We start from the raw sequence: 19,188 nt of genomic DNA on the forward strand, positions 1-19,188 counted from the left end.
GAAGGTGGGGAGGGATCCTCGGGCACAGCCAGAGCCGCCGCCCGTCCGGCCATGCGCTGCCCTGCTCGGCCAGGGCTCTGGGCTCCGTGGGCGGGGGTCCGGCGGCCGTGGGGCCGGGGGCGGGCGGGATGCGCGGGGCGGGGGCGGCCGGTGCCCGCGGCGGGGGCCGTGCCGGGGCCGTGCCGGGGCGGGGGCAGCGGTCGCGGCGGAGCCGCATCCCGCGGAGGGCGGGCGCAGCCGGGCTGGCCCCGCGCCACGCGGAGGAGGAGCAGCAGATCCCCGGAGCACGTTAAAGAGCGAGGCCGAGCGCGGCGGGGAGGAAGCGAACGGCTCCGCGAAGGCAACGGAGCGGCGGCCGCAGGCAGAGCGCCCGCCCCGGCCGGACCCGAGTTCCCGGCGGCGGCTCGGCCGGGCCCGGCGGAGGGTGCGGGATCGGGGCCGGGTGGCCGCGCCCGCCGCCCCGCACCATGCCCGCCGCGCTGCCCAGCCTGCTGGCCTGGCTGGCGGTGCTGCTGCTCGGCAGGGCCCGCCCGGCCGACGCCTGCAGCTGCTCGCCCATCCACCCGCAACAGGCCTTCTGCAACGCCGACGTAGGTGAGCGCCGCGGGATCCCCGCCCCGAGCCCCCCAGCCCCCGCCCGGCCCCGCCCGCCGCAACTCCGCGGCGGGGGAAGCCCCGCAAAGTTGTCGCGGGGCGGGCGGGGCGCGGGCAGAGCCCCCCGAGCCCCGGCACCTGCCCGCCCGGCCCGGGGGTGTGTCGGCGGGCGCGGATGCGCGGCCGGGCGCGGTCCGTCCGTGCGGGCTGTGCCCGGCCCGCCCCGCGCCTCCTCCCGCCGGCCCGGGGGGGCTCCGCGCTCCGGGGGCGCCGCCGCCGCCGCCGCGAGGGGCGAACGGAGCGCGGCTACGCCGGGCCGGGTCCCCGCTGGCCGCCCCCCGTGAATGACACGGGTGGGCCCGGCCTCCCCCGGCTCTGGTGACACCGCGAGGTACGTGGCAGCGCGGGGCCGGGGCCCGGCGGCCACCGGGACCCTCCGAGTGCGGCCACGGCACCGGCCCGGAGCCCGGAGGAGCCCCTGTCCCCGCGGCTGCCGCCACGGCTTGGTCACCCCTGTCTGCGCCTTATTTCCAGGCATTTCCTTTCCCCCGTCCCACTTTGTTCGGCTTGGATGCTGCTGAAAGGGAGGGCTTGGCAGCGCCGGGATCTGGATTCCTCTTTCTATGAATAATGCCCTTATTAAATTTTAACATATGAACCCAACAGGCCGGCCCCAGTTCCCGGCGCTTTCCTTCGCGGGCCCGTTCCCAGGCTCAGCTGGAGAGGTAACATTCCCAAACACTGAGGCAGCCCCAACCTCTGGATGGCCCTGCCCTGTCCCTTGCTCCACATCCAGGATGTTCCTCACGGGCGTCCCTTCCAGACCCCACTCCCGGCGTCTTTCCTCCGTGAGGGCAACTCCCACAGCGCTTGGCTGCTGCCTCGGGTGCCCAGGCTCACCACGAGGCGTGCTGGGGACAGGGAGATTTTTAGACAAAATGGAGCACTGGGTTTTTGTAGCTGCTGCTGGGGCCGGTGTCCCTGGCGCACAGGATGCCCTGTGCCTGCTCGGGCAGTGCGGCTGTGGCTTCCCATCACGCTGCTGTCAGGATCAGCTTTCGGGGCACTCGTGACTCACTGCCCGTCGTGGGGTGCCGGCTCAGCCCTGACTCAGCTGCTGAGTCACTGTCTGTCTGTCTTGGCGGCCTGGCTGTCTGCGCCGTGCCTGGCAGGGCCCTGCTGAGCTGAGCTGTGCTCCCCGGCCCTCAGCAGGTGCCCGTCCTGCGAGGCAGCATCCTCCCAGCCGCGCTGCCGGCAGCGCTGGCACCTTCTGGCTCCCAGCCCGAGTCGCTTGTGCAGCTCGTCTGTATCAAACGTGCTTCGTGTGGGCCTACGTGAAAACAGTGCTGGGCTTGGGGACAGAGCCTGGGATGGCCCTGTGTGCCCTGGCCTTGTGCTGTCTCTTCTCTTCCCCGGGATGCTCTCTGAGCTGGGATGTTCCTCAGCCAGTTCCACCCAAGCAGGTGTGTGGAGCACAGAGAGAACCTGGGCCCCCAGTGCTGTTGGGACCTTTCCCAGCTGCTGTGGCTGAGGGAGCTGTGTCCAGGCTGGGCCCTTGACAGAAATGTGGTGGTGTGGGGATGGCTGATGTCCTGCAGTGCTGGGTGGGTGCACCCGAGGTGAAGGGACCCCAAGGCTCATGCTGAACCCTCAGTATGGGGTATCAGGGTGAGCACAGTGTGGGGCCCTGGCTCTGGGGCCTGGGATCTGCTCTCCATGGTGTGGGCACTGCCTTCCACATCCCCATGGCCTCTCTGGCCTTTCCCCTGCCCCTGCGCTCGCTCTGCTGTGCAGGGACTGGGGCAGCCACAGCCCAGGGCTGCACTTCCAGGCGGTGCAAGAGGAGGCAGATACAGGTCTGCATTGGGTGCTGATGCCTGGGGGGCTGAGGGTCATAGAGGGGCTGGGGTTGTGTCACTGGGGCTGGTGGCTTAGAACCTGCCAGCCTGTCCTGGCTCATGAGATGAGCAGGGCTTTTCTGCAGGGCCCAAGGGCTTGGGGCTGCCCCATCCTCCCTCCCTCACTGGGGCTGTGCCCGGGCTCTGCTGGGCTGCTCTGCTGCAGGAGATGCTCAGCTGCCCCGTGAGGACACCCGGCTCCTGCTCCATCGCCTCTGGAGCAGCGTGGGGGTGATGCTGAGCCCTTCCAGGCACAGCCGTGGCTTTGCCCCTGCCCGGCAGCAGGCGGTGGCTGGGGCAGGGAGAGCAGGGCTCCGTGCAGCTGGATCGCACCGATCCCAGGGCTCGGTTCCCCGGGCCGGGCACGGTGATGAGTGTGGGGCTGCCGGCGGCCAGCAGGGACCGGGCAGGGGAGGGGATTTGCGGGGGCGCGGTGAGAGCTGTCCCCGCGGGGTGCAGCTGCCCGCAAACCGCGCCGAGCCTGGCGGTGCTGCCCGGTGCCGCTGCCCCGTGCCCGGTGCCGCTGCCCTGTGCCCGGTGCCGCCCGCCGAGCGCGGCAGCCGAGCCCTCCCGTGCGGCTGGCGCAGAGGGGCCGTGGGCTGACGCGGGGGCTGCCGCTGATTGGGCTCCATCCCGCTCCCGTCAGCGGCCGGAATGACGCACGCGGCCACGGCAGCGCTCAGCCCGTGCTCCCGCGCAGCCCGGCGGGCGAGCCGGACCGGCGGCCTGCAGGACCGGCACTCTGCAGGACCGGCATCCTGCCGGACAGACGTCCTGCCGGACAGACGTCCTGCCGGACAGACGTCCTGCCGCCCGCCGCCCCGCGGGCACCGCTGGGCACCTGGGTGTCTCCGTGGCCTCCACTTCCCCCCGCTGCCCTGCTCAGCCCTGCGTGCCTGCAGCCTCAGCAGCCTCAGCATCCTCAGCATCCTCAGCAGCCTCACCCCGCGGTGCCGGGGCGGGCACCGGGATGCAAGCGAGCCCCTGGGCTGTTGCCCTTGCACCGGGCAGGGCTGTGTGCAGGAATCCTCCCTGGGTGGTTAGCGATCTCCCCAGCTCCGCCAGCCTCCAGCAGGGCTGGAGTGACCGCAGGGCTGCCCTCTCCACGGGGTCAGGTGCCAGGCTGGCAGTGCCAGGCAGACAGCGGGCAGTGCTGGCGCTGGCAGCCAGCCCCTCTGCTGCCCGCAGCCCTGGAGAAGGGAGCTTTGTTCTCGGGGCACCCAGCCCAGCAGTGGCCCCTGCTGCCCGTGGGCACTGGCACTGGCCGGGCAGCTGTGGGTGCATGTGGGCAGGGTGGCTCCGTGGGGTTTGGGGTGGCACAGCAGAGGAAGGGGCAGCCATTCTGCGAGTCTTGGGCCAGAAGGGGGATCCCATGGCCAAAGGTCCTTGTGCTGCCCTTCTTCCCATGGGGCACAGGAGAGCACAGTGGGGCCCTGAGGTGGGGTAGCCCCACACGGGGCCAGGGAGGCCAAACCTCAGCAGTGTCAAGCCCAGAGAAACAGCCTGATGGTTTTTTGGCACTGGATCACTTTATGTATCCTCAAGTGATGCTGGTGGCAGAGGGCAGCAAGGGGACCTGCTGACCTTGCAGGGCCTCTGTCCCTCGAGGGCCCAGAGTCCTCACTATGGGGAGGCCACAGTGGCAGCCCTGGGGACCTGCACAGAGATGTCACCAGTGGGGATCCCACTGTGCCAGGGGACCCTCTGCTCCCACAGAGCACCTTCTTGCTTGGCCTGCCTGGGGAAGGAGCGTTTCCAGCATTTCCCTGGTCCAGCTTGGAGAGCCAGTGCCAACTGTGTGCTGTGCCTGCCATGCACCCCAGGAGCCAGAGAGCCTTGGCTCATTTCACAGAGGGTCTGGGCCCTAAGCCTGGCTGGTGGCTGCCCGTGTTGGCATCAGCAGTGGTGGGTGACAAGGCCAGTGGGAGCACTGGCGTTTGGGGAGGTCTGACTGCTGGTTCTTGGGCACCTGGGGCTTTCGTCCATCCCCATCCCAGGCTCTCCTCAGGGCTCCTCCGCTGCCCTGGCTCCTGGCGGGCGTGGAGCAGCTTGGCTGCGCTGCGGGGTCTTGGCGGGGAAAGCACAGCGCAGTCGTCCCCTCCACAAAGCCGCACTGTTCAGAACAAATCCACCCAGAATCGGGCTGCATTTTTGTCAAGTGATTCATCAGCACGTGAATGGAAAAGGCTGGAGCCCACTGAAGCAGCAGCCATTCCCGCACGGGAGCCGGCGCTGGCTGCACCCGGGTTACACGGGCAGCGTGCGGGGCTGGGCTCTCGGGAGATGCGGGGCCGGGGTGGCTGTGGCTGCGGGGATCCCAGCACGGCACTGCTGACACAGACCTGGGCGCTGTCCCAGGCATGGCTGAGGTGCTGCCACTGTGGCTGGACAGCCCAGCCCTTCCCAAGGGATGGGAGCAGTCGGGAAGGGCCCCAGTGCAGCCATTGCTGCCCCAGCCCTGTGCAGAATGAGTGCTGACTGTGACTGGGGATGGCCATTTTGGGAAACCTCTCCCCTGGTCCCTGCTCGTGTTGGTGCCACTGTCACCTTTCCAAAGTAAACTCTGTTGGCATTTGCTGGTGCCCACGTGGGGCCGTGCCCCCCTGACCTTGAGCTTAAATAGCCTGCCTGCATGCCCCTACAGCCCGTGTATTTATAGAGTGTGGTCAGATTCCTCCTCCTGCCCATGCCAGGTGGGAGAAGCTCCTCTGTGCCAGGCAGTGGGTGACCTCTGCATGTCCCTGCCTGCTCCCACCCAGCACCCTTCAGTGGGGACATGGACCAGGACGAACTCTGTGAGAGTGCCCTGCTCCCTGTTCCCTGCCCCACAGTGCTCGGGGGCTGGCAGGGCAGGGGGAGCTGCCCTTCCCTTGGATGGGGGTGCCCCTGGCAGAGCAGGGAGCCCTGCCAGCCACTGCCCTGCAGCCAGGCCCCTGCATCCTCTGAGTGCTGAGCAGGAGCCCTAGCTTTGGCACTGCCACTGTCCCTTCACCATCAGCATCCCTGGCGCTGCCTGGGAGCTTCAGGCCCTGCACTGGTGCAGGGAGCTGGGCACAGCTGGGGCTGCAGGTCCCAGTGCAGGGACCCAGGCACCGTGCCCAGCATGAGCCAGCCCCATGTCCCAGCCCGTGGGTGAGTAAGGGTGAGCTGGCTGCCCGCCCTGCCCCTGCAGGTCACTGCCACGTGCCCAGCCCTCACATGCCAGAGCACACATCCTGGGCTGTGACCGCAGGGACCCTGCCACAGCAGAGCCGTCCCTCGCTCCCTCGGCAGCCCCGGAGCCAAGTGATCCTGTTGTGACCTTTCCTTATCACCCACCCTGAGGCTGCTGCTGCAATGCTGCTGGTCGCTGTCCTGCACGTGCCAGCCCCATCCCTTTGGGGACAGCGGGTGACACCGGCTCTGGGGGCAGCCAGGCAGGCAGTGGCGTCTGCTGCGGGCAGTGGTGTCCTGTGAAGGTGGGAGACCCTGTGAGATGCAGGGGCTGAGTGGGACTGGTCACCCCCTTACCTCACCTCTCCCTTCCAGTGATCCGAGCCAAGGCCGTCTCTGCGAAGGAAGTGGATTCGGGGAATGACATATACGGGAATCCCATCAAACGCATCCAGTATGAAATCAAGCAGATCAAGGTAAGGGGGCACACTGGGTCAGCAGGCTGGGGCCCTGGGGTGGCCCCTTCACCAGCCACTCACAGCCCCCTCTGCTCCCCAGATGTTCAAGGGCCCCGACCAGGACATAGAGTTCATCTACACGGCTCCATCCACTGCCGTGTGCGGCCGGCTGCTGGACACCGGCGGGAAGAAGGAGTATCTCATTGCAGGTGAGCCCTGTGGGGAGGCAGGGGACACTCGGGGGGCATGGGGACATGCTGGCCAGGATGCCCCCTGTGCCCTGCAAGGTGCCTGCTGTGTGCCCGCTCCCTGGGCACATTCTCCCCTTGCCCCTCCTGCTCCTGCCAGCAGCCCTCGGGGAAGCCCCTGGCTGTGCTCGGCAGCCCCGAGCCATGGTGGGGACAGCTGGGGACAAACCTCTGCCTGCCAGAGTCCCACAGGGCACAGTGAGGGCCCCAGCACCACGAGTCAGCACAGGCTCTCGAGGCCCTGGGCAACCCCCCTGAGTGTCTGTTTGGCCTCTCCCCAGGCAAGTCAGAGGGCAATGGCAAGATGCACATCACGCTCTGTGACTTGGTGTCCACCTGGGACTCGCTGACCCCAACCCAGAAGAAGAGCCTAAACCAGCGGTACCAGATGGGCTGCGAGTGCAAGGTGAGCAACAAGGCTGCCCCCCACGTGCCCCATACCAGGGAGGGTCTGCAGCCCCAGGCAGGGGTGGGCTCCACAGTGAGATGCTGTTCCCTGTCCTTCATGGATGATGTTGTGCAGGGACACAGCACAACGGGCAGACGGGAAGGGCTGGGCAGACAGGAAGGGCAGCCCTGCCTGTGTGTTCCTCCGGCTGGGAGCCAAGGCCAGCCCTGGCACTGGCAACCAGGGCTTCCCCAGCTCCCTGCATTGCATCCCCACCGTGCCCCACAGGGCAGGGTCAGCCTGGCATCCCCATCCAGAGCTGGGGGGTGGATGAAGCAGAGCACCTGCCTCCCCCCGGCCCCGTGCCCCTCGGGCTGGTGGGTGACAGTCTCTGTTACGCACAGATCTCGCGCTGCCTCTCCATCCCCTGCTTCGTCTCCTCCTCGGATGAGTGTCTGTGGACAGACTGGGCGATGGAGAAGAACAACGTGGACGGGCGGCAGGCGAAGCACTACGCCTGCATCAAGAGGAGCGACGGCTCATGCGCCTGGTACCGCGGCATGGCCCCCCCCAAGCAAGAGTTTCTCGACATCGAGGACCCCTAAGCCAAACGAGCGCATTCCAGTAGCCAGTAGAAAAACCTGCGAGATGTTAGACTGGTCCACGCTGATATCAAATCCTGGAGACAGCATGAAAATCCTCTCGGCCGCAGGGGGCCCCGGTGGCTGCCCCCCGTGTGTGGGGCCAGGGCCCCGCTCTGGTGCAGGCTCCCGGCAGCCCCGGCTGCCCTGGGCATCCTTCGCTCGTGGCAGGGCTGAGCAGGGCGTGGGGAGCTCCCTGCCAGGGCCACGATCCCCCAGCCGTGCTTGGCTCTGGCAGCTGTGAAGGAACCAAGCCCTCGTGAGTGGCGGGAGCTGCCCTGGCTGCGTAGCAGGTCTACCAGTGCCCCGCTGCGGGAGCCTCCCCCACAGCTCCAGACACACCGCCCTCCCCACCGCGGCACCCGGCAGCCCTGCTGACCACTCCCCCAGCACCCACCTCTCCCTTGGGGGTGCCAGAAGGGCACCCCTCTGGGCAGGGGCTCTGGGGGGCTTTACCTTGGGGCACAACCCCCAGCAAGGGGCTCCGGGCCCTCCACAGGGCCAGACGACTCCTGCACAGGTGCCTTGTCCCAGAAAGCTGGAGGGGCATGGTAGCATCTCTGGGGTGAGCCCTGACACGCACCCCTGCCTCTCTCTCCACATGGTCCTCTCTCCAGGGCTCTCTGTTCCCCTGCAACCTCCTACAGATCCTTCTGCAGATGCCACCAGTGGACAGGCTCGACCTGGAACCCTTGGCAGGGCACCAGGGGCCGCAGCTCTGGCCGCATGGGCACAGGGTGTGTCCAGCACCGCCTCGTGCAGATCGGGGCCGTGCCGTGCCGTGCCCCCCAGCACCACCGCAGCCAGGCAAGCTCCCTTCTCTGCGGTGTGGGAGTGGAGCCTGGAACGGGCAGCAGGGAAACCTGTGACCCTCACAGCCCTCGGCCCTGCGTTCTCTGAGCCATGTCCGTGCCACAGCGGTGCTGGCGTGTGCCGCGGAGCTGCTGTGGCACTGGCACCCATGGCTTCGGCAGCGTGCCGGGAATGCTCCCTGCAGCCCCGTGCCCGTGGGCTTTTCATGCTGTGCGTCCCTGTAAGGTTTGAGATGTCGTACTGGACCAGTCTGGGCAATTTCAACATATTAAAGAGAAAAATTAAAAAGAAAGAAAAAGAAAAAAAACCCCCAACCTTTACTCAGTCCCGACCGCGCATCCCGGGCGCTCTGTATGGCTGTACCCGTTGTGTTCCTGTCGCTGCTGCTCCTCTGTCTTTGACTTCAATATCGCCACTTGTTTTGCCGCCGGCTCTGTCGTCCCTGTGCCGTGATTTCCGTCTCCTCGTCCTGCGCTGGAGCCGCCCCGGTACCCGGGCAGGGTCCGTGCCGGGAGCTCCGGGGCAAGCGGGAAGCGGGGCGGGGACGCTGCTCCGGTTCGGCCCTGCGGGGCTCGGCCGGAACCCCCCAAACCCAACCGGACTCCCGGCCTCCGCCGGCCCTGCTCGGCAGCGGAGAGAAGCGATGCCCGCGGGAGGGAAGGGAACGGGACAGGAGGGGAAGAGCTGCTGCGGGCCCACCCTGGAATGCGGGCGGCAGCGCCGGGGGCGGGATGCGACGGGAGCGGGAGCGGGAGCGGGCGGGGTCGTGACTCAGGGGCCGAGGGCGGGCCCGGGTACCGCGTGGAGGCCGGTCCGCGTGGAAACGAGCCCCGCTGGGACCGTCCGCTGTGGGCGCGGCGTTGCCGGCCGCCTTCCCCTCGGCAGCCGGTCCTGCCTCCGGCCGCGCCTGGCTCGCAGCGGGCGGGCGGAGCTGGTGTCCCCGTTGGCTCTGCCGAGCAAGGGGCGGGGCGGCCGCGACTCCGGGCCAGGCGGAGCGGGGCCGGGCGGAAGGAGCTGCTGGCGGTGTGGCGACACGTGCGAACGGCGGGACCCGGTGGTGAGCGCTGCCGGGCCGGGCGGGACGGGCCCGGGGACGCGGAGGCTGCGCCCCCGTCCCGCCGCGCTCCCCGGCCCTGCCGGCGGGGCCGCCCGTGCGGAGCGGAGCGCCGGCACCGCCCGGGCCGCATATGGCGGCGGCCGGGCCGGGACCGCGCGGCGGCGGCGGCGCTCGGGGCCGCGGGTGGCGGCGGGGGCTTGGCGGTGCCTGTGGCGGCCCAGGGACCGGCCGAGGGGGCCGTGGCGGCGGCCGGCTGCTCTGAGAGCCGGAGCGCGGCGGGAGCGGCCTGGCCGGGCCGGTGCCCCCCGCTCAGCCGCCGCTTTCCGCCCTCTCTGCAGGCGCGGCCGCCGGGCCCGCCGAGCCGGCCGCCCACGGCGATGATCGCGGAGAAGCTGCGGGAGGCGCTGGAGCCGGGGCGGCGGGAGGCGGCGGCGGAGCTGGGCCGGCCGCTGGCCGCCGCCGCCCGCTCCGTGCTGCAGCAGCGCATCGAGTTCGTGCCCGCCCGGCGCGGCCTGGCCGGGCAGCTGGGCCACCTGCGGCACAAGTACGAGCACATCGGGGCCGAGCCCGCCGGCCGCCCCCTCGGCGTCACCGGCGGCCTTGCGGAGCGGCCGCAGAACCCCCCGGGTGAGTGCAGAGGCCGAAGGGATCCCCCCGCGCTCCTGCCCCGGCTGACTCTGCCTGCTCCCCGCAGGACACGGCCATGCCCCGCCGCGGCCCGCGGGGGACGGGATCCCCCCGCCGCAGAAGGTGCTCTTCCCGGCCCACAGCCTCTCCATGAAGTGGGAGCGGGTCCACAGAGTGGGCGCCGGGCTGAGCAACCTGGGGAACACCTGCTTCCTGAACTCGGCGCTGCAGTGCCTGACCTACACCCCGCCGCTCACCAACTACCTGCTGTCCCGGGAGCACGGGCGCACCTGTGAGTGGGGACCCCGGGGCAGGGGCCGGGAGGGACGAGCAGCGTCTGCCTGTGCTGTTCGCAGTGCTGCTCTCAGCGCCTCTGTGCCTGGCTCTGTGAGGGAGTGCAGATACCGGGACACACCTTCCCTGCCCTGCTCCTTTCTGCCTGTTTCTCTGTCAAGAGACTGTTCCTGAGTCCTACTCCCTTTTCCTGGCCACAGTAGTGTTCCCAAGCTTGGCATCTTTGTCTGTGCTGGGTGTAGCCAGGACTGAGATGGGCCCAATGGGGCCTGCTGGCTTCTTGGGGGCTCAGCTGGGGGGTCCCGAGTAGCCCCTGACTGTGGGGAGTGCAGAGGAGCAGCGTGGCAGGCGCTGCTGTGAGCTGTCACTGTGGGGAGCACACAGACCTTGCAGCCCCATCCATAGCACTGCCTGCGGGATCTGCCCCTCAGGGCCGAGCTGTGGGCTGCTCCAGTGCATACCTGGGTCCTGTTTTCTCTCAGTGTGAATGCTGTCTCATCTGGGGAGCTGCCCTGGCTGCTCCTGGGATGGGCTGTGCCAGCTGGGATGGGACAGGGTGGTCCCCATCTCCTGATATGGCCCGTGCCAGGTGGGATGGCATGAGCTGGTCCCCATCTCCTGTGGCATTGAGCTCATAGGGAAAGCTGAGCATGGCTTCGCTGTATTGGACCAGAGATCCCTGTCCTGCCTCCATCTCTCCCGGGTTTGTCCCCAACGTTGTGTCATCTCTCCTGCTCCAGGTGCCCACGGAAGCTTCTGCATGATGTGCACTATGCAGAACCACACGATTCAGGCTTTTGCCAACAGCGGCAATGCAATAAAGCCACTCTCCATCATCCGAGACCTCAAGAGTAAGGAGGGCTGACCCCCCGTGACTAATGTGGGAGCAGAACTGTTGGGACTGGGGCAGGTTTCGGCAAACAGCTCCACTGAGATGGCTCATGCAGCCTTGGAGTGCCTGAAGACTTCCTGGGCTGCCAGGGGCTTCCTCTGTGACATGGGTCTGGTGTCTGGTTTGGGTTGAGGGGACTCAGAGCCCAGAGCCCTTGCCCCAGGAAAGGCAGGGAGGGATGGCATCTGCTGCAGCACGTGCTGAGCGCTCCCTCTCTTGCAGAGATTTCCCATAACCTGCGCTTCGGCAGGCAGGAGGATGCACACGAGTTCCTGCGCTACACCATCGATGCCATGCAGAAGGCCTGCCTGAATGGCTACACCAAGTATGTGGGGCCTGCTGGCCCATCACTGCTCTTTGCTGTTCCCTTGCTGGTCCCCTGCACTCACGGGAGTGGACTGTGGAGTGAACATGTGCCCCAGGTCAGCCTTATTGTGGGGAGGTTCTGGCTCCAGGGGCCTCGGGTGTGGGGTCCAGCTCTGCCCCTCGGGGACAGGGCTCTGGGCTGTTGTTCACCTTCTGCTGACTCCTCCACCTCGGCACAGCTGCAGTTCTGCCCCCAAATCCCGAGGCTGCTGCAGGCTGGGATCACATCCCACTTGCTGAGGGATACAGGCCTACTGCTAGCTCAGCCCCAGCCCTGTGGCTGCAGAAGGGCATCTTCCCCCAGGCCCTTTGTCCTGGGAAGCTCTGCCTGTGCTCTGAGCTCCAGCCAGGAGCTTCTGCTTCCTCAAGAGAAAGGCGTGTGCTGGAGCCTGGTGTCACCCCTCAGCTGGGACACAGGGAGAGCAGTGTGGCAGGGGCTGTGACTTCCCGCAGCCCAGCCACTGGCCAGAACAGAGAGGGGCTGTCCTGAGGGGTCCAGCAGGGCTGGCTGCTGCAGTGTGGACTCTGTGCTGCTGTCTCTGCAGGCTGGATCGCCAGACCCAGGCCACAACTCTGGTTCACCAGATCTTCGGCGGTTACCTGCGCTCCCGTGGTGAGTACCAGCAGCCTGGGCTGGGCCTGGGCAGGGAAACCCTTTGGGAACACGGCTCACATGTTTAACGTACCTAGAGCTGCAGTCAGTCAGTCCTGCAGCATTTGTGGGTCACCCCCCCTGGTGTGGCAGTGGGAGAAGCCACTGCCTGTGGGGCCCAAGCTGTGGGTCCCCAGCTCACTGCCCTCAGCACAAGGAGCTGTTCCCAGCGGTCTGGCATCACCTGCTTTCCCAGAGCCCATGCCTGGGCTGGGGGGACACTGCAGCTGTGTGTGCCATGCTGGGGTGTGCCAGGGTGTGCCCATGGCTCTTCCTTTGCAGTGAAATGCTTGGAGTGCAAGACTGTCTCGGATACCTACGACCCTTACCTGGACGTGACCCTGGAGGTCGAGGTACTGCTGCAGGCTTGGGGATGGGGCTCTCTGCTCTTGAGGGGGCTGTTCCTGCTCTGAGGCTCCTTGACCTGCTGGCAGGAGGGCAGCAGCCCCTGCTGTTGCTCCTCCTTGCCTGTCTCACAGAGCAGGGCCTGAGCGTGAGCCGTGACCCCTCAGTGCAGGCTGGCGGTGCTCTGGGGCAGAGCAGCCACCACACCGTGCCGGGCTCAGGGCCCTGGGGCAGCCTGCTCCCTGTGCTGTGTGCTCTCTCCCGGGGCCAGTGCCTCTGCAGGGAGCGGGGCTGTGCTTGGGCAGGCCCCAGGTGCCCTGACCCCCGCCCTGTCCTTGCAGCGAGCCGCAAACATCGTGCGGGCCTTGGAGCTGTTTGTGAAGCCAGAGCAGCTGGGTGGGGACAACGCCTACAGGTGCAGCACGTGAGTCTGGGCTGCTGGGGTCCATGGGTGAGCTGTGGGAGGGCTGCTGTGCCTGCTGCCTGACTAAACCACGAGGTGCAGGGCCTGGGATGAAGCCTGCTGCCCCTCAGCTGCCTTGTCTTCAAAGGCATGGCCGTGGGGAGGTGTCTGGAGCAGTGCCTGGTGCCAGCAGCACCGTTCCCATCGGGTTTGCCATTGCTGTGTGGCCAGGGCAGGCAGCCATGTGGATGTTGGAACAGCTTGAATAGCCTGAGCTTTCCTGGGCAGGTGCAGGAAGAAAGTGCCAGCCAGCAAACGTTTCACCATCCACCGAGCCTCCAACGTTCTCACCATCTCACTGAAACGCTTTGGCAGCTGCGGCCCTTCCGGTGGAAGGAAAATCACCAAGGTGAGAGCTCAGTGATCCACAGCCAGGGCTGTGTCCTGGCCCGAGGTCCTGCCCCTGAGTGGGGTGGGAGGTGGTCCTGGTGCAGTCCTGCTGCCAGTGGGGGAAGTTGGGTTCATCCTGGCATCTTCCTCACCACAGCCTCTGCCTGGGGAGGGCAGGTCCCCTCCCTCAAGAAATGGGGCTCATAGCACAGCAGAGCTGCTCTTGCTCTGGCAAGAAAGCCATGGCAGCTCCTGAGGCATCTTCTTTGCACAGGACGTGGGGTACCCTGAGATCCTGGACATCCGGCCGTACATGTCGGAGCCCAAGGGCGATCCCATCACGTATGGGCTCTATGCAGTGCTGGTGCACTCTGGCTACAGCTGCAATGCTGGGCACTACTTCTGCTATGTGAAGGTGAGCCCGGGATGCTCCCTTGGCACCCTGTCTGGGCTGGGGCCTGGGAGGTGCTTGTGGGTCCCTTCAGGGTGCAGAAAGGAGCGTGCTCGGCAGGGTGGGTGGTGTGGAGCACTGGGCATGGGGCGCGGACTGTGCTCCGCTGCAGGAAACATGAAGGTCTGCCCTGACAGAGCTCCCTGGCCTGCCCCTGGGCCATCTGTGGGTTCTGGGGAGAGGAGCTGTGCTGGTGGGTGCTGCTCCTGCTGCTCTGCAGGCCAGGAGGTTCCCTGGGCAGAGCCTGACCCTGTTCTCCTCAGGCACAGCCTGACCAAGCTCTGTGTTCTCTTCCACAGGCCAGCAATGGGCAGTGGTATCGAATGAATGACCACGAGGTGCACCCCAGCAACATCAAGGTGGTTCTCAACCAGCAGGCCTATGTGCTGTTCTACCTGAGGTGAGAGAGCCCCCTGTGCCTCATGGCCCCCTACCCTGACCAAGCAGCCCCAAGGCCCCTGTGTGTGTGTGTGTGTGTGCTGCCCAGGGAGGGGGGTGGCAGGGAGGGGTCCAGCCCCTTGCTGTGGTTTGCTGTAGCACCTCACCTCCTCCAGCCTCCCCTTCCTCGTGTGTGCTGCTCACCCACGTCCCCAGGGCTGATGTGCTTTGCCTTCCCCAGGCTGGGCAGCCCCAGGAAGAGCTCAGCAGGGCCCGTGGCCACAGCTGCCTTCAGCCCACCCAGCTGCCCTGCCAGTGACTCCAAACCAGTGAAGAAACCTGCCACTAACGGGACCCTGTGTGTGCCACCCATGGGCCCGGTGAGTCCTGAAGGTTGGTGCTCCCAGGAGCTGCTGCTCCCCGGGCCCTGGGGCTGCAGCCAGGCTGGGCTGGGTGAGTGGGAGGGTGCTGTGCAGGGCAGATCCTGCTCCTGCTGAACTCAGGGATCCTGGCTGGGCATGGGGAGGGTGTATCACTGTGTCTGTGGCTCTCCTCACTGAACTTCTCTCTTTCTCTGTGTCTAGAAACAAGACAAGCTGCTGGGGAAGGGGCTGCCAGCCCCAGGTGATGTTGGAGTCCCTGTTGCCCGCAGCTCTCCTGGGATGGGGTCAAAGCTGACAAACGGAGTTGCTCTGTCAAAGCTTCCCTTTCAGACCCCATCATCCAAACTGCCCCACAAAGGCACCCACGAGGCCGCTGTGCTGGGCTGTGACACAGGCCAGAGGCCCAAGAAGCCGCAGGCACCTGGCATGCCCAGAGCAGGCTTCCATGCCACCAGCGCCATGTGCAGGGCCACAGCCGGGCTGCCCCCACAGGGCTCGGGCAGTGAGAAGGCACCTACCTCATCCCAGCTGCTGAAGTCCAGCCAGGAGCCCAGTGCCTGCGGGGCCAGGACCCTGAAGAAGAATTCCTGGGGCAGCACAGCAGGGCAGCTGGCCAAGGAGAGCCACGGGGCCCGGAGCAGTTCCAGCAGCTTCTGCCCCTCTCAGGGAAGGGACTGTGGCACCCCCCTCCCTGCTGGCCCTGGCACCAAGCCGGCTGTCCCCAAAGACTCTGACCTGGCTGTCCCCAGAAGCCCTGGGGCAGCCCCTGTGAAGCCCTCCCCGCTGGGCAGCACTGCCCTGCAGTGGGGCAGCACCACGGCAGCACTGCTGGCCAGGAAACCGGAGCTCTCAGCCAAACAGGTGAGTCTGAGCTTCTGCCCAGGGGCTCATGCTGACACCCTGTGCCTCCTGAGCAGGGGTGGGTGGGTGGGGAGAGCCCCCAGCTCCAGCCCAGGCTGTGGTGGCTGCTCCCACCCTCTGGGTCAGGCCTGGCTCTCATCCACATCCCTGAGTGATGCAGGGGATGGCTCCTGCCCGCTTGCCTGGCACGGAGGGGTGACTGTGCCAGTCCCTGCAGTGGGGGGGGGGGGGGCATTGGCACCCTCTTGGTGTCACCTGTCCCAGGGTCAGTGGCACGGGGTGATGGCACAGAGGAGGGTGTGGGGGAGCCTCCTCCACAGGCAGTGAGGGGGCTCAGGAGGGTGCCAGCAGTTCCAGGTGTTTAAATTTCTCTCCTTTTTTCCTTTGTTCTTCTAACTGAACATGCTTCTGATTCTCCCACCCCCACCTCCCTGCCCCTGTCTGTGTCTGTTCTCCTTCCCTTTTTCTGCGCTCCCCTTTTTCTCTTGGCTCATGGAAACCCTGGTGTTAGACGGCCAAGTTTTTATTTGTGTCAATAACTGCAGGGCAAAGCCTCTCAGAAGGTGAGCGTGAGTGAGCACCAGGCACAGCCCCAGCGCTCAGGCACCCATCCTGCCTCCAGTCCCGGGCCTCTGGGCCAGTCCAGGTAAGCAGTGCCACTGCTGCCAGCTCCTGCATGGCAGGAAGGCTGTGGGGGCTCCATCTGTGTGGCCTGGCAGCAGCTTCTCTGTTCCCAGGGCTGGCAGGGCTTGCTCCAGCTCTGAGAAGAGCTGACACACAAAGGGAGGGAGCTTTGCAGGCCCTGACCCCGTGCTAGTGTCCCGTGGGATCAGGAGGCACCAGCCTGGTCTCGATCTTGCTCTGGGTGTCCCTCGTAGCCTCCAGCACCAGCATGGGCTGCAGCAGCACCCAGTCCTTCCCAGTGTGCTGTGGGACCTGTGAGTGCTTGCAGAGCAGCATCTGATTCCCGTTTTGTGGGCAATATGGCAGCAGTTGGGTATTGTGCTCCTGCTTCTCAGGGGAGGGAGGAAGAGAGGGGCTTCCAGGCTTTTGGATCAGCCTCTTTTCCTGTCCTTCAGCCTCTCCCCATCTGCTCTTGACCTTCCCAGTCCTGAAAAGTCAGCCTTCAGCTTCATGCTCACCCTGCCTGCTCAGCACCCAGCCTCGCTGCTGACCCCTGGTTCCGCTGCCCACCCCTCACACCTCCTCCTTTCTGGCGGCAGGGACACGGGGGCTGGCCACCAACAGCCGGAGGGTTCCTTCAAAAGGAGGCGAAGGAAGAGGAAACATCGTAGCACAGAGCAGAGCCCCTGTGCTGAGGCTGTGAAGGACGGGGATGAAGTCTCCAGCCCTCCCAAGAAGGAGAGGATTGTTTCTCCAGAGGGCTGCGAGGACAAAGAGTCCAGGCTCCCCAAGAAGGAGGGCACTGCCTCTCAGGACTCCGCTGATAAAGACTCCAGGCCCCCCAAGAAGAAAATTGCTGCTCCAGGGGACTTGGTGTCTGTCGTGGGGAAGGAGGGGGCACACGAGGGTCTCTGCCATGGTCTGGCCTGTCAGGACATGAGGAGTGGGCCCACGCAACATGTGCCAGAGCCCAGTACTGGCCTGGGCATGGAGCCAGCCTCACCCCTCAAGAGGAAGAAGAAGAAGAAAAAGAAGAACAGGAGCAAAGACAGCCCTTTGAAGAAGACAGAAGAGTGCAGCTCCGGGGTGCTGTCCTCAGACAGGTGAGGGACGAGGGGCATGTGAGAGCCTGAGGTCAGGCTCCTGAGTCAGGGCTTCTCACCTTTGTGCAGGTGGGATGCTCCTCAGTGTCCATCCAGCTGACCCCCTGATCCTGTGGGTGGGTTCACCTCAGGTGTCTCTGTGCCCTGTTGCTCTGTGGGAAGCTCAGACTGTCTTGCCCTGGTCTGGCTGGTGTGAGCTGACCCTGCTGCCTTCCCCAGCTCCAGGACAGCTGAGCCAGAGCCCTGTGGGACACAGCAGAGCCCAGTGGAGGCTGGAGAGCACAAGCACCGCAAGCGCAAGAGGATGGAAAGCCTCAGCAGCCTGGCTGCCAGCACCGTCCCTGCCACCACTGCCACCACCCCAGGTGTGACCCTGTGCCCTGTCTGGTGCCTGGCAGCGCCAAGCCCGCGGCCGGTCTGCCCAGGAGGAGGAGGAGGGGGGGACAGGCCCCTTGGTTGACCCCCAGGACAGGCGCTTGTGTGCCCAGACACCCTGGGCCATGAGGACCTGTCTGTCCAAATGGTGTTTGCTGGGATGGGATCACTCTGGGGAGGGAGGGACACGGCTGCCCTTGCTCCCCTGGCTCACCCCCACCCTGCCTCTCTCTGCAGTGGCAGCACGTCCCAGTGGCAGCCGGGCTGGGGATGAGAGACCCGCCCTGGCTGCCCCGAGCCCTGTGGCCAGCAGCTGGGCTGCCACAGCCCCTGAGGGCCGCGAGTCCAGTGTGGTGGACAAGCTGCTCCAGAACTCCTTGGACAAGGCTTACGGCAAACAAGGTAATCCTGGCTCACCTGGTGGGCAAACAGCCGTGCAGGCCCCCTGCCCTGAGCCCTGGGTGGGGGCAGAGCCCCCCAGCTCTGCAGGGCCTGAGCACCCCCAGCCAGTGCAGGCGGGCAGGTGCAGCCGGGCATGGAGCTGGCACAGGGTGGGCAGCGAGGGGCTCCAGCCTCGGGGCAGGGCCTGGGGCAGCAGGGCACAGCCTGGTCCTCTGCTGACTTCACTGCTCTGCAGTGTTGACGTGGCAGGGTGAGATTTCGGCCGTGAGCCAGGATGCCATTCGGGACACAGCCCTGGCCCAAAGCAAGACTGTCATTGACGAGTGGGACCAGGAGTTCGACAAAGGAAAGGTGCGTGCTGGCCTGGGGCAGGTGGAGGAGGCTGGGGCCTCTGCACGCTGACCTGAGCGCTCTCCTACCTCTGCACAGGTAAAGAAAATGAAGAAGATGAAGCAGGAGCGGAGGAGAGACTCAAATCCGTTCCAGAAGTTGCAGAACAAGCGCAACTTCTGGTTGATGTCGCATCCTGCCAAGATGGCCAGCCTGGGCCACCGGCTCTCGGGTGAGTGAGCCGTGAGGGGGCACAGCGAGCCTGGGGCTGGGGCTGGCAGCCTGCTGGGGGCTGACTCTGCTCTTTCCTCGCAGGTTGACATCTGCATCCCCACTGCTCAGCTGCAGTCCCGGGTCAGGGACCGAGGGCAGCGCTGTCCTGGGAGCTGGCGGTGGAGCTGAGAGGGGAGGGAATAGAGCCACAGCCCTGGGCTTGTGCCTTCTCCTTCGGGGAGCTGCTTTCCAGCCGCACAGGAGCCTGCCCACGCTGCCTCGCCTCCAGCCTGCCTCGGCCGGGCTCCTCATCATCCTCTCCGTGCCTGTTCCCCCCCTGCCCCAGCCCGCGCCTGCGGGGGCTCCTGGCAAGTGCCTCAAGCCGGTCCCTGCTGCTCCGTGCTGCTGTGCCTCCCCTTTGCCGCCGTCACCGGCCCTCACTCCATGGCGCCCCAGCCCTGCACCAGCTGCATGGAGAGCCTCTCCCGGCCCGTGTCGGCCCGGCCCGCGCTGGCGCGGGGGCACCGGGGGATGGATCGATCCCTGCGGGGCCGGAGCGCTGCCGGGGCTGCGGGAACTGAAGGATGGAACTGAATAAATCCCGGTCTTTGACACTCGGCCGTGGTTGGCTGCGATCGCGAGGGGCGAGCGGCGGGAGGGGGCACCGGGATGGGGGAGTATCACCGGGATCGGGGGGGTATCACCGGGATGGGGAGGAACCGCCGGGACCGGGTGGGGGTCACAGGGACGGGGAGGAGAGGATCACCGGGACGGGGAGGGGAGAAACACCGGCATGGGTGGGGGTTACCGGGATGAGGAGGGAATCACCGGGACCGGGAGGGGTCACCG

The 19,188-nt window shown here is 66.5% G+C and overlaps 2 protein-coding genes across 3 annotated transcripts; both read left to right on the plus strand.

Annotated features, from left to right (window-relative positions):
• The first annotated feature begins 186 nt into the window (after positions 1 to 186).
• Positions 187 to 8,624, plus strand: TIMP2 (TIMP metallopeptidase inhibitor 2). Its single transcript, XM_074554978.1, has 5 exons — positions 187 to 594; positions 6,021 to 6,121; positions 6,204 to 6,312; positions 6,633 to 6,757; positions 7,144 to 8,624. The coding sequence occupies exons 1-5, from the start codon at positions 468 to 470 to the stop codon at positions 7,342 to 7,344; spliced, it is 663 nt and encodes a 220-aa protein (XP_074411079.1). The 5' UTR covers positions 187 to 467; the 3' UTR covers positions 7,345 to 8,624.
• An 854-nt stretch (positions 8,625 to 9,478) lies between these two features.
• USP36 (ubiquitin specific peptidase 36) lies at positions 9,479 to 18,956 on the plus strand. Of its 2 annotated transcripts, none has more exons than XM_074554954.1 (19): positions 9,479 to 9,877; positions 9,945 to 10,169; positions 10,912 to 11,022; positions 11,286 to 11,388; positions 11,975 to 12,042; positions 12,364 to 12,434; positions 12,768 to 12,850; positions 13,118 to 13,238; positions 13,494 to 13,634; positions 13,970 to 14,070; positions 14,290 to 14,428; positions 14,633 to 15,292; positions 15,838 to 15,938; positions 16,402 to 17,019; positions 17,239 to 17,384; positions 17,632 to 17,796; positions 18,032 to 18,147; positions 18,226 to 18,358; positions 18,442 to 18,956. In XM_074554954.1, exons 1-19 carry the CDS (start codon positions 9,628 to 9,630, stop codon positions 18,444 to 18,446), a joined length of 3,357 nt encoding a protein of 1,118 aa, XP_074411055.1. In that variant the 5' UTR covers positions 9,479 to 9,627; the 3' UTR covers positions 18,447 to 18,956. The 2 variants fall into 2 exon arrangements, with proteins under 2 accessions (XP_074411055.1, XP_074411056.1); XM_074554955.1 differs by having other exon boundaries at positions 16,516 to 17,019.
• The last annotated feature ends 232 nt before the right edge of the window (positions 18,957 to 19,188 follow it).

This window comes from Zonotrichia albicollis, chromosome 19, assembly GCF_047830755.1.
Source record: "Zonotrichia albicollis isolate bZonAlb1 chromosome 19, bZonAlb1.hap1, whole genome shotgun sequence".
NCBI lineage: Eukaryota > Metazoa > Chordata > Aves > Passeriformes > Passerellidae > Zonotrichia > Zonotrichia albicollis.

What these genes read in the sequence shown, in the direction of transcription:
- TIMP2 (XM_074554978.1), top strand. Translation starts at nt 468, where the DNA reads ATGCCCGCCGCGCTGCCCAGCCTGCTGGCCTGGCTGGCGGTGCTGCTG. An exon ending in CTTCTGCAACGCCGACGTAG is followed by an intron (nt 595 to 6,020) that starts GTGAGCGCCGCG and finishes TCTCCCTTCCAG; the next exon opens with TGATCCGAGCCAAGGCCGTC. An exon ending in ATGAAATCAAGCAGATCAAG is followed by an intron (nt 6,122 to 6,203) that starts GTAAGGGGGCAC and finishes TCTGCTCCCCAG; the next exon opens with ATGTTCAAGGGCCCCGACCA.
- USP36 (XM_074554954.1), top strand. Translation starts at nt 9,628, where the DNA reads ATGATCGCGGAGAAGCTGCGGGAGGCGCTGGAGCCGGGGCGGCGGGAG. An exon ending in ACGTGACCCTGGAGGTCGAG is followed by an intron (nt 12,435 to 12,767) that starts GTACTGCTGCAG and finishes CTGTCCTTGCAG; the next exon opens with CGAGCCGCAAACATCGTGCG. An exon ending in GGGCCTCTGGGCCAGTCCAG is followed by an intron (nt 15,939 to 16,401) that starts GTAAGCAGTGCC and finishes TGACCTTCCCAG; the next exon opens with TCCTGAAAAGTCAGCCTTCA.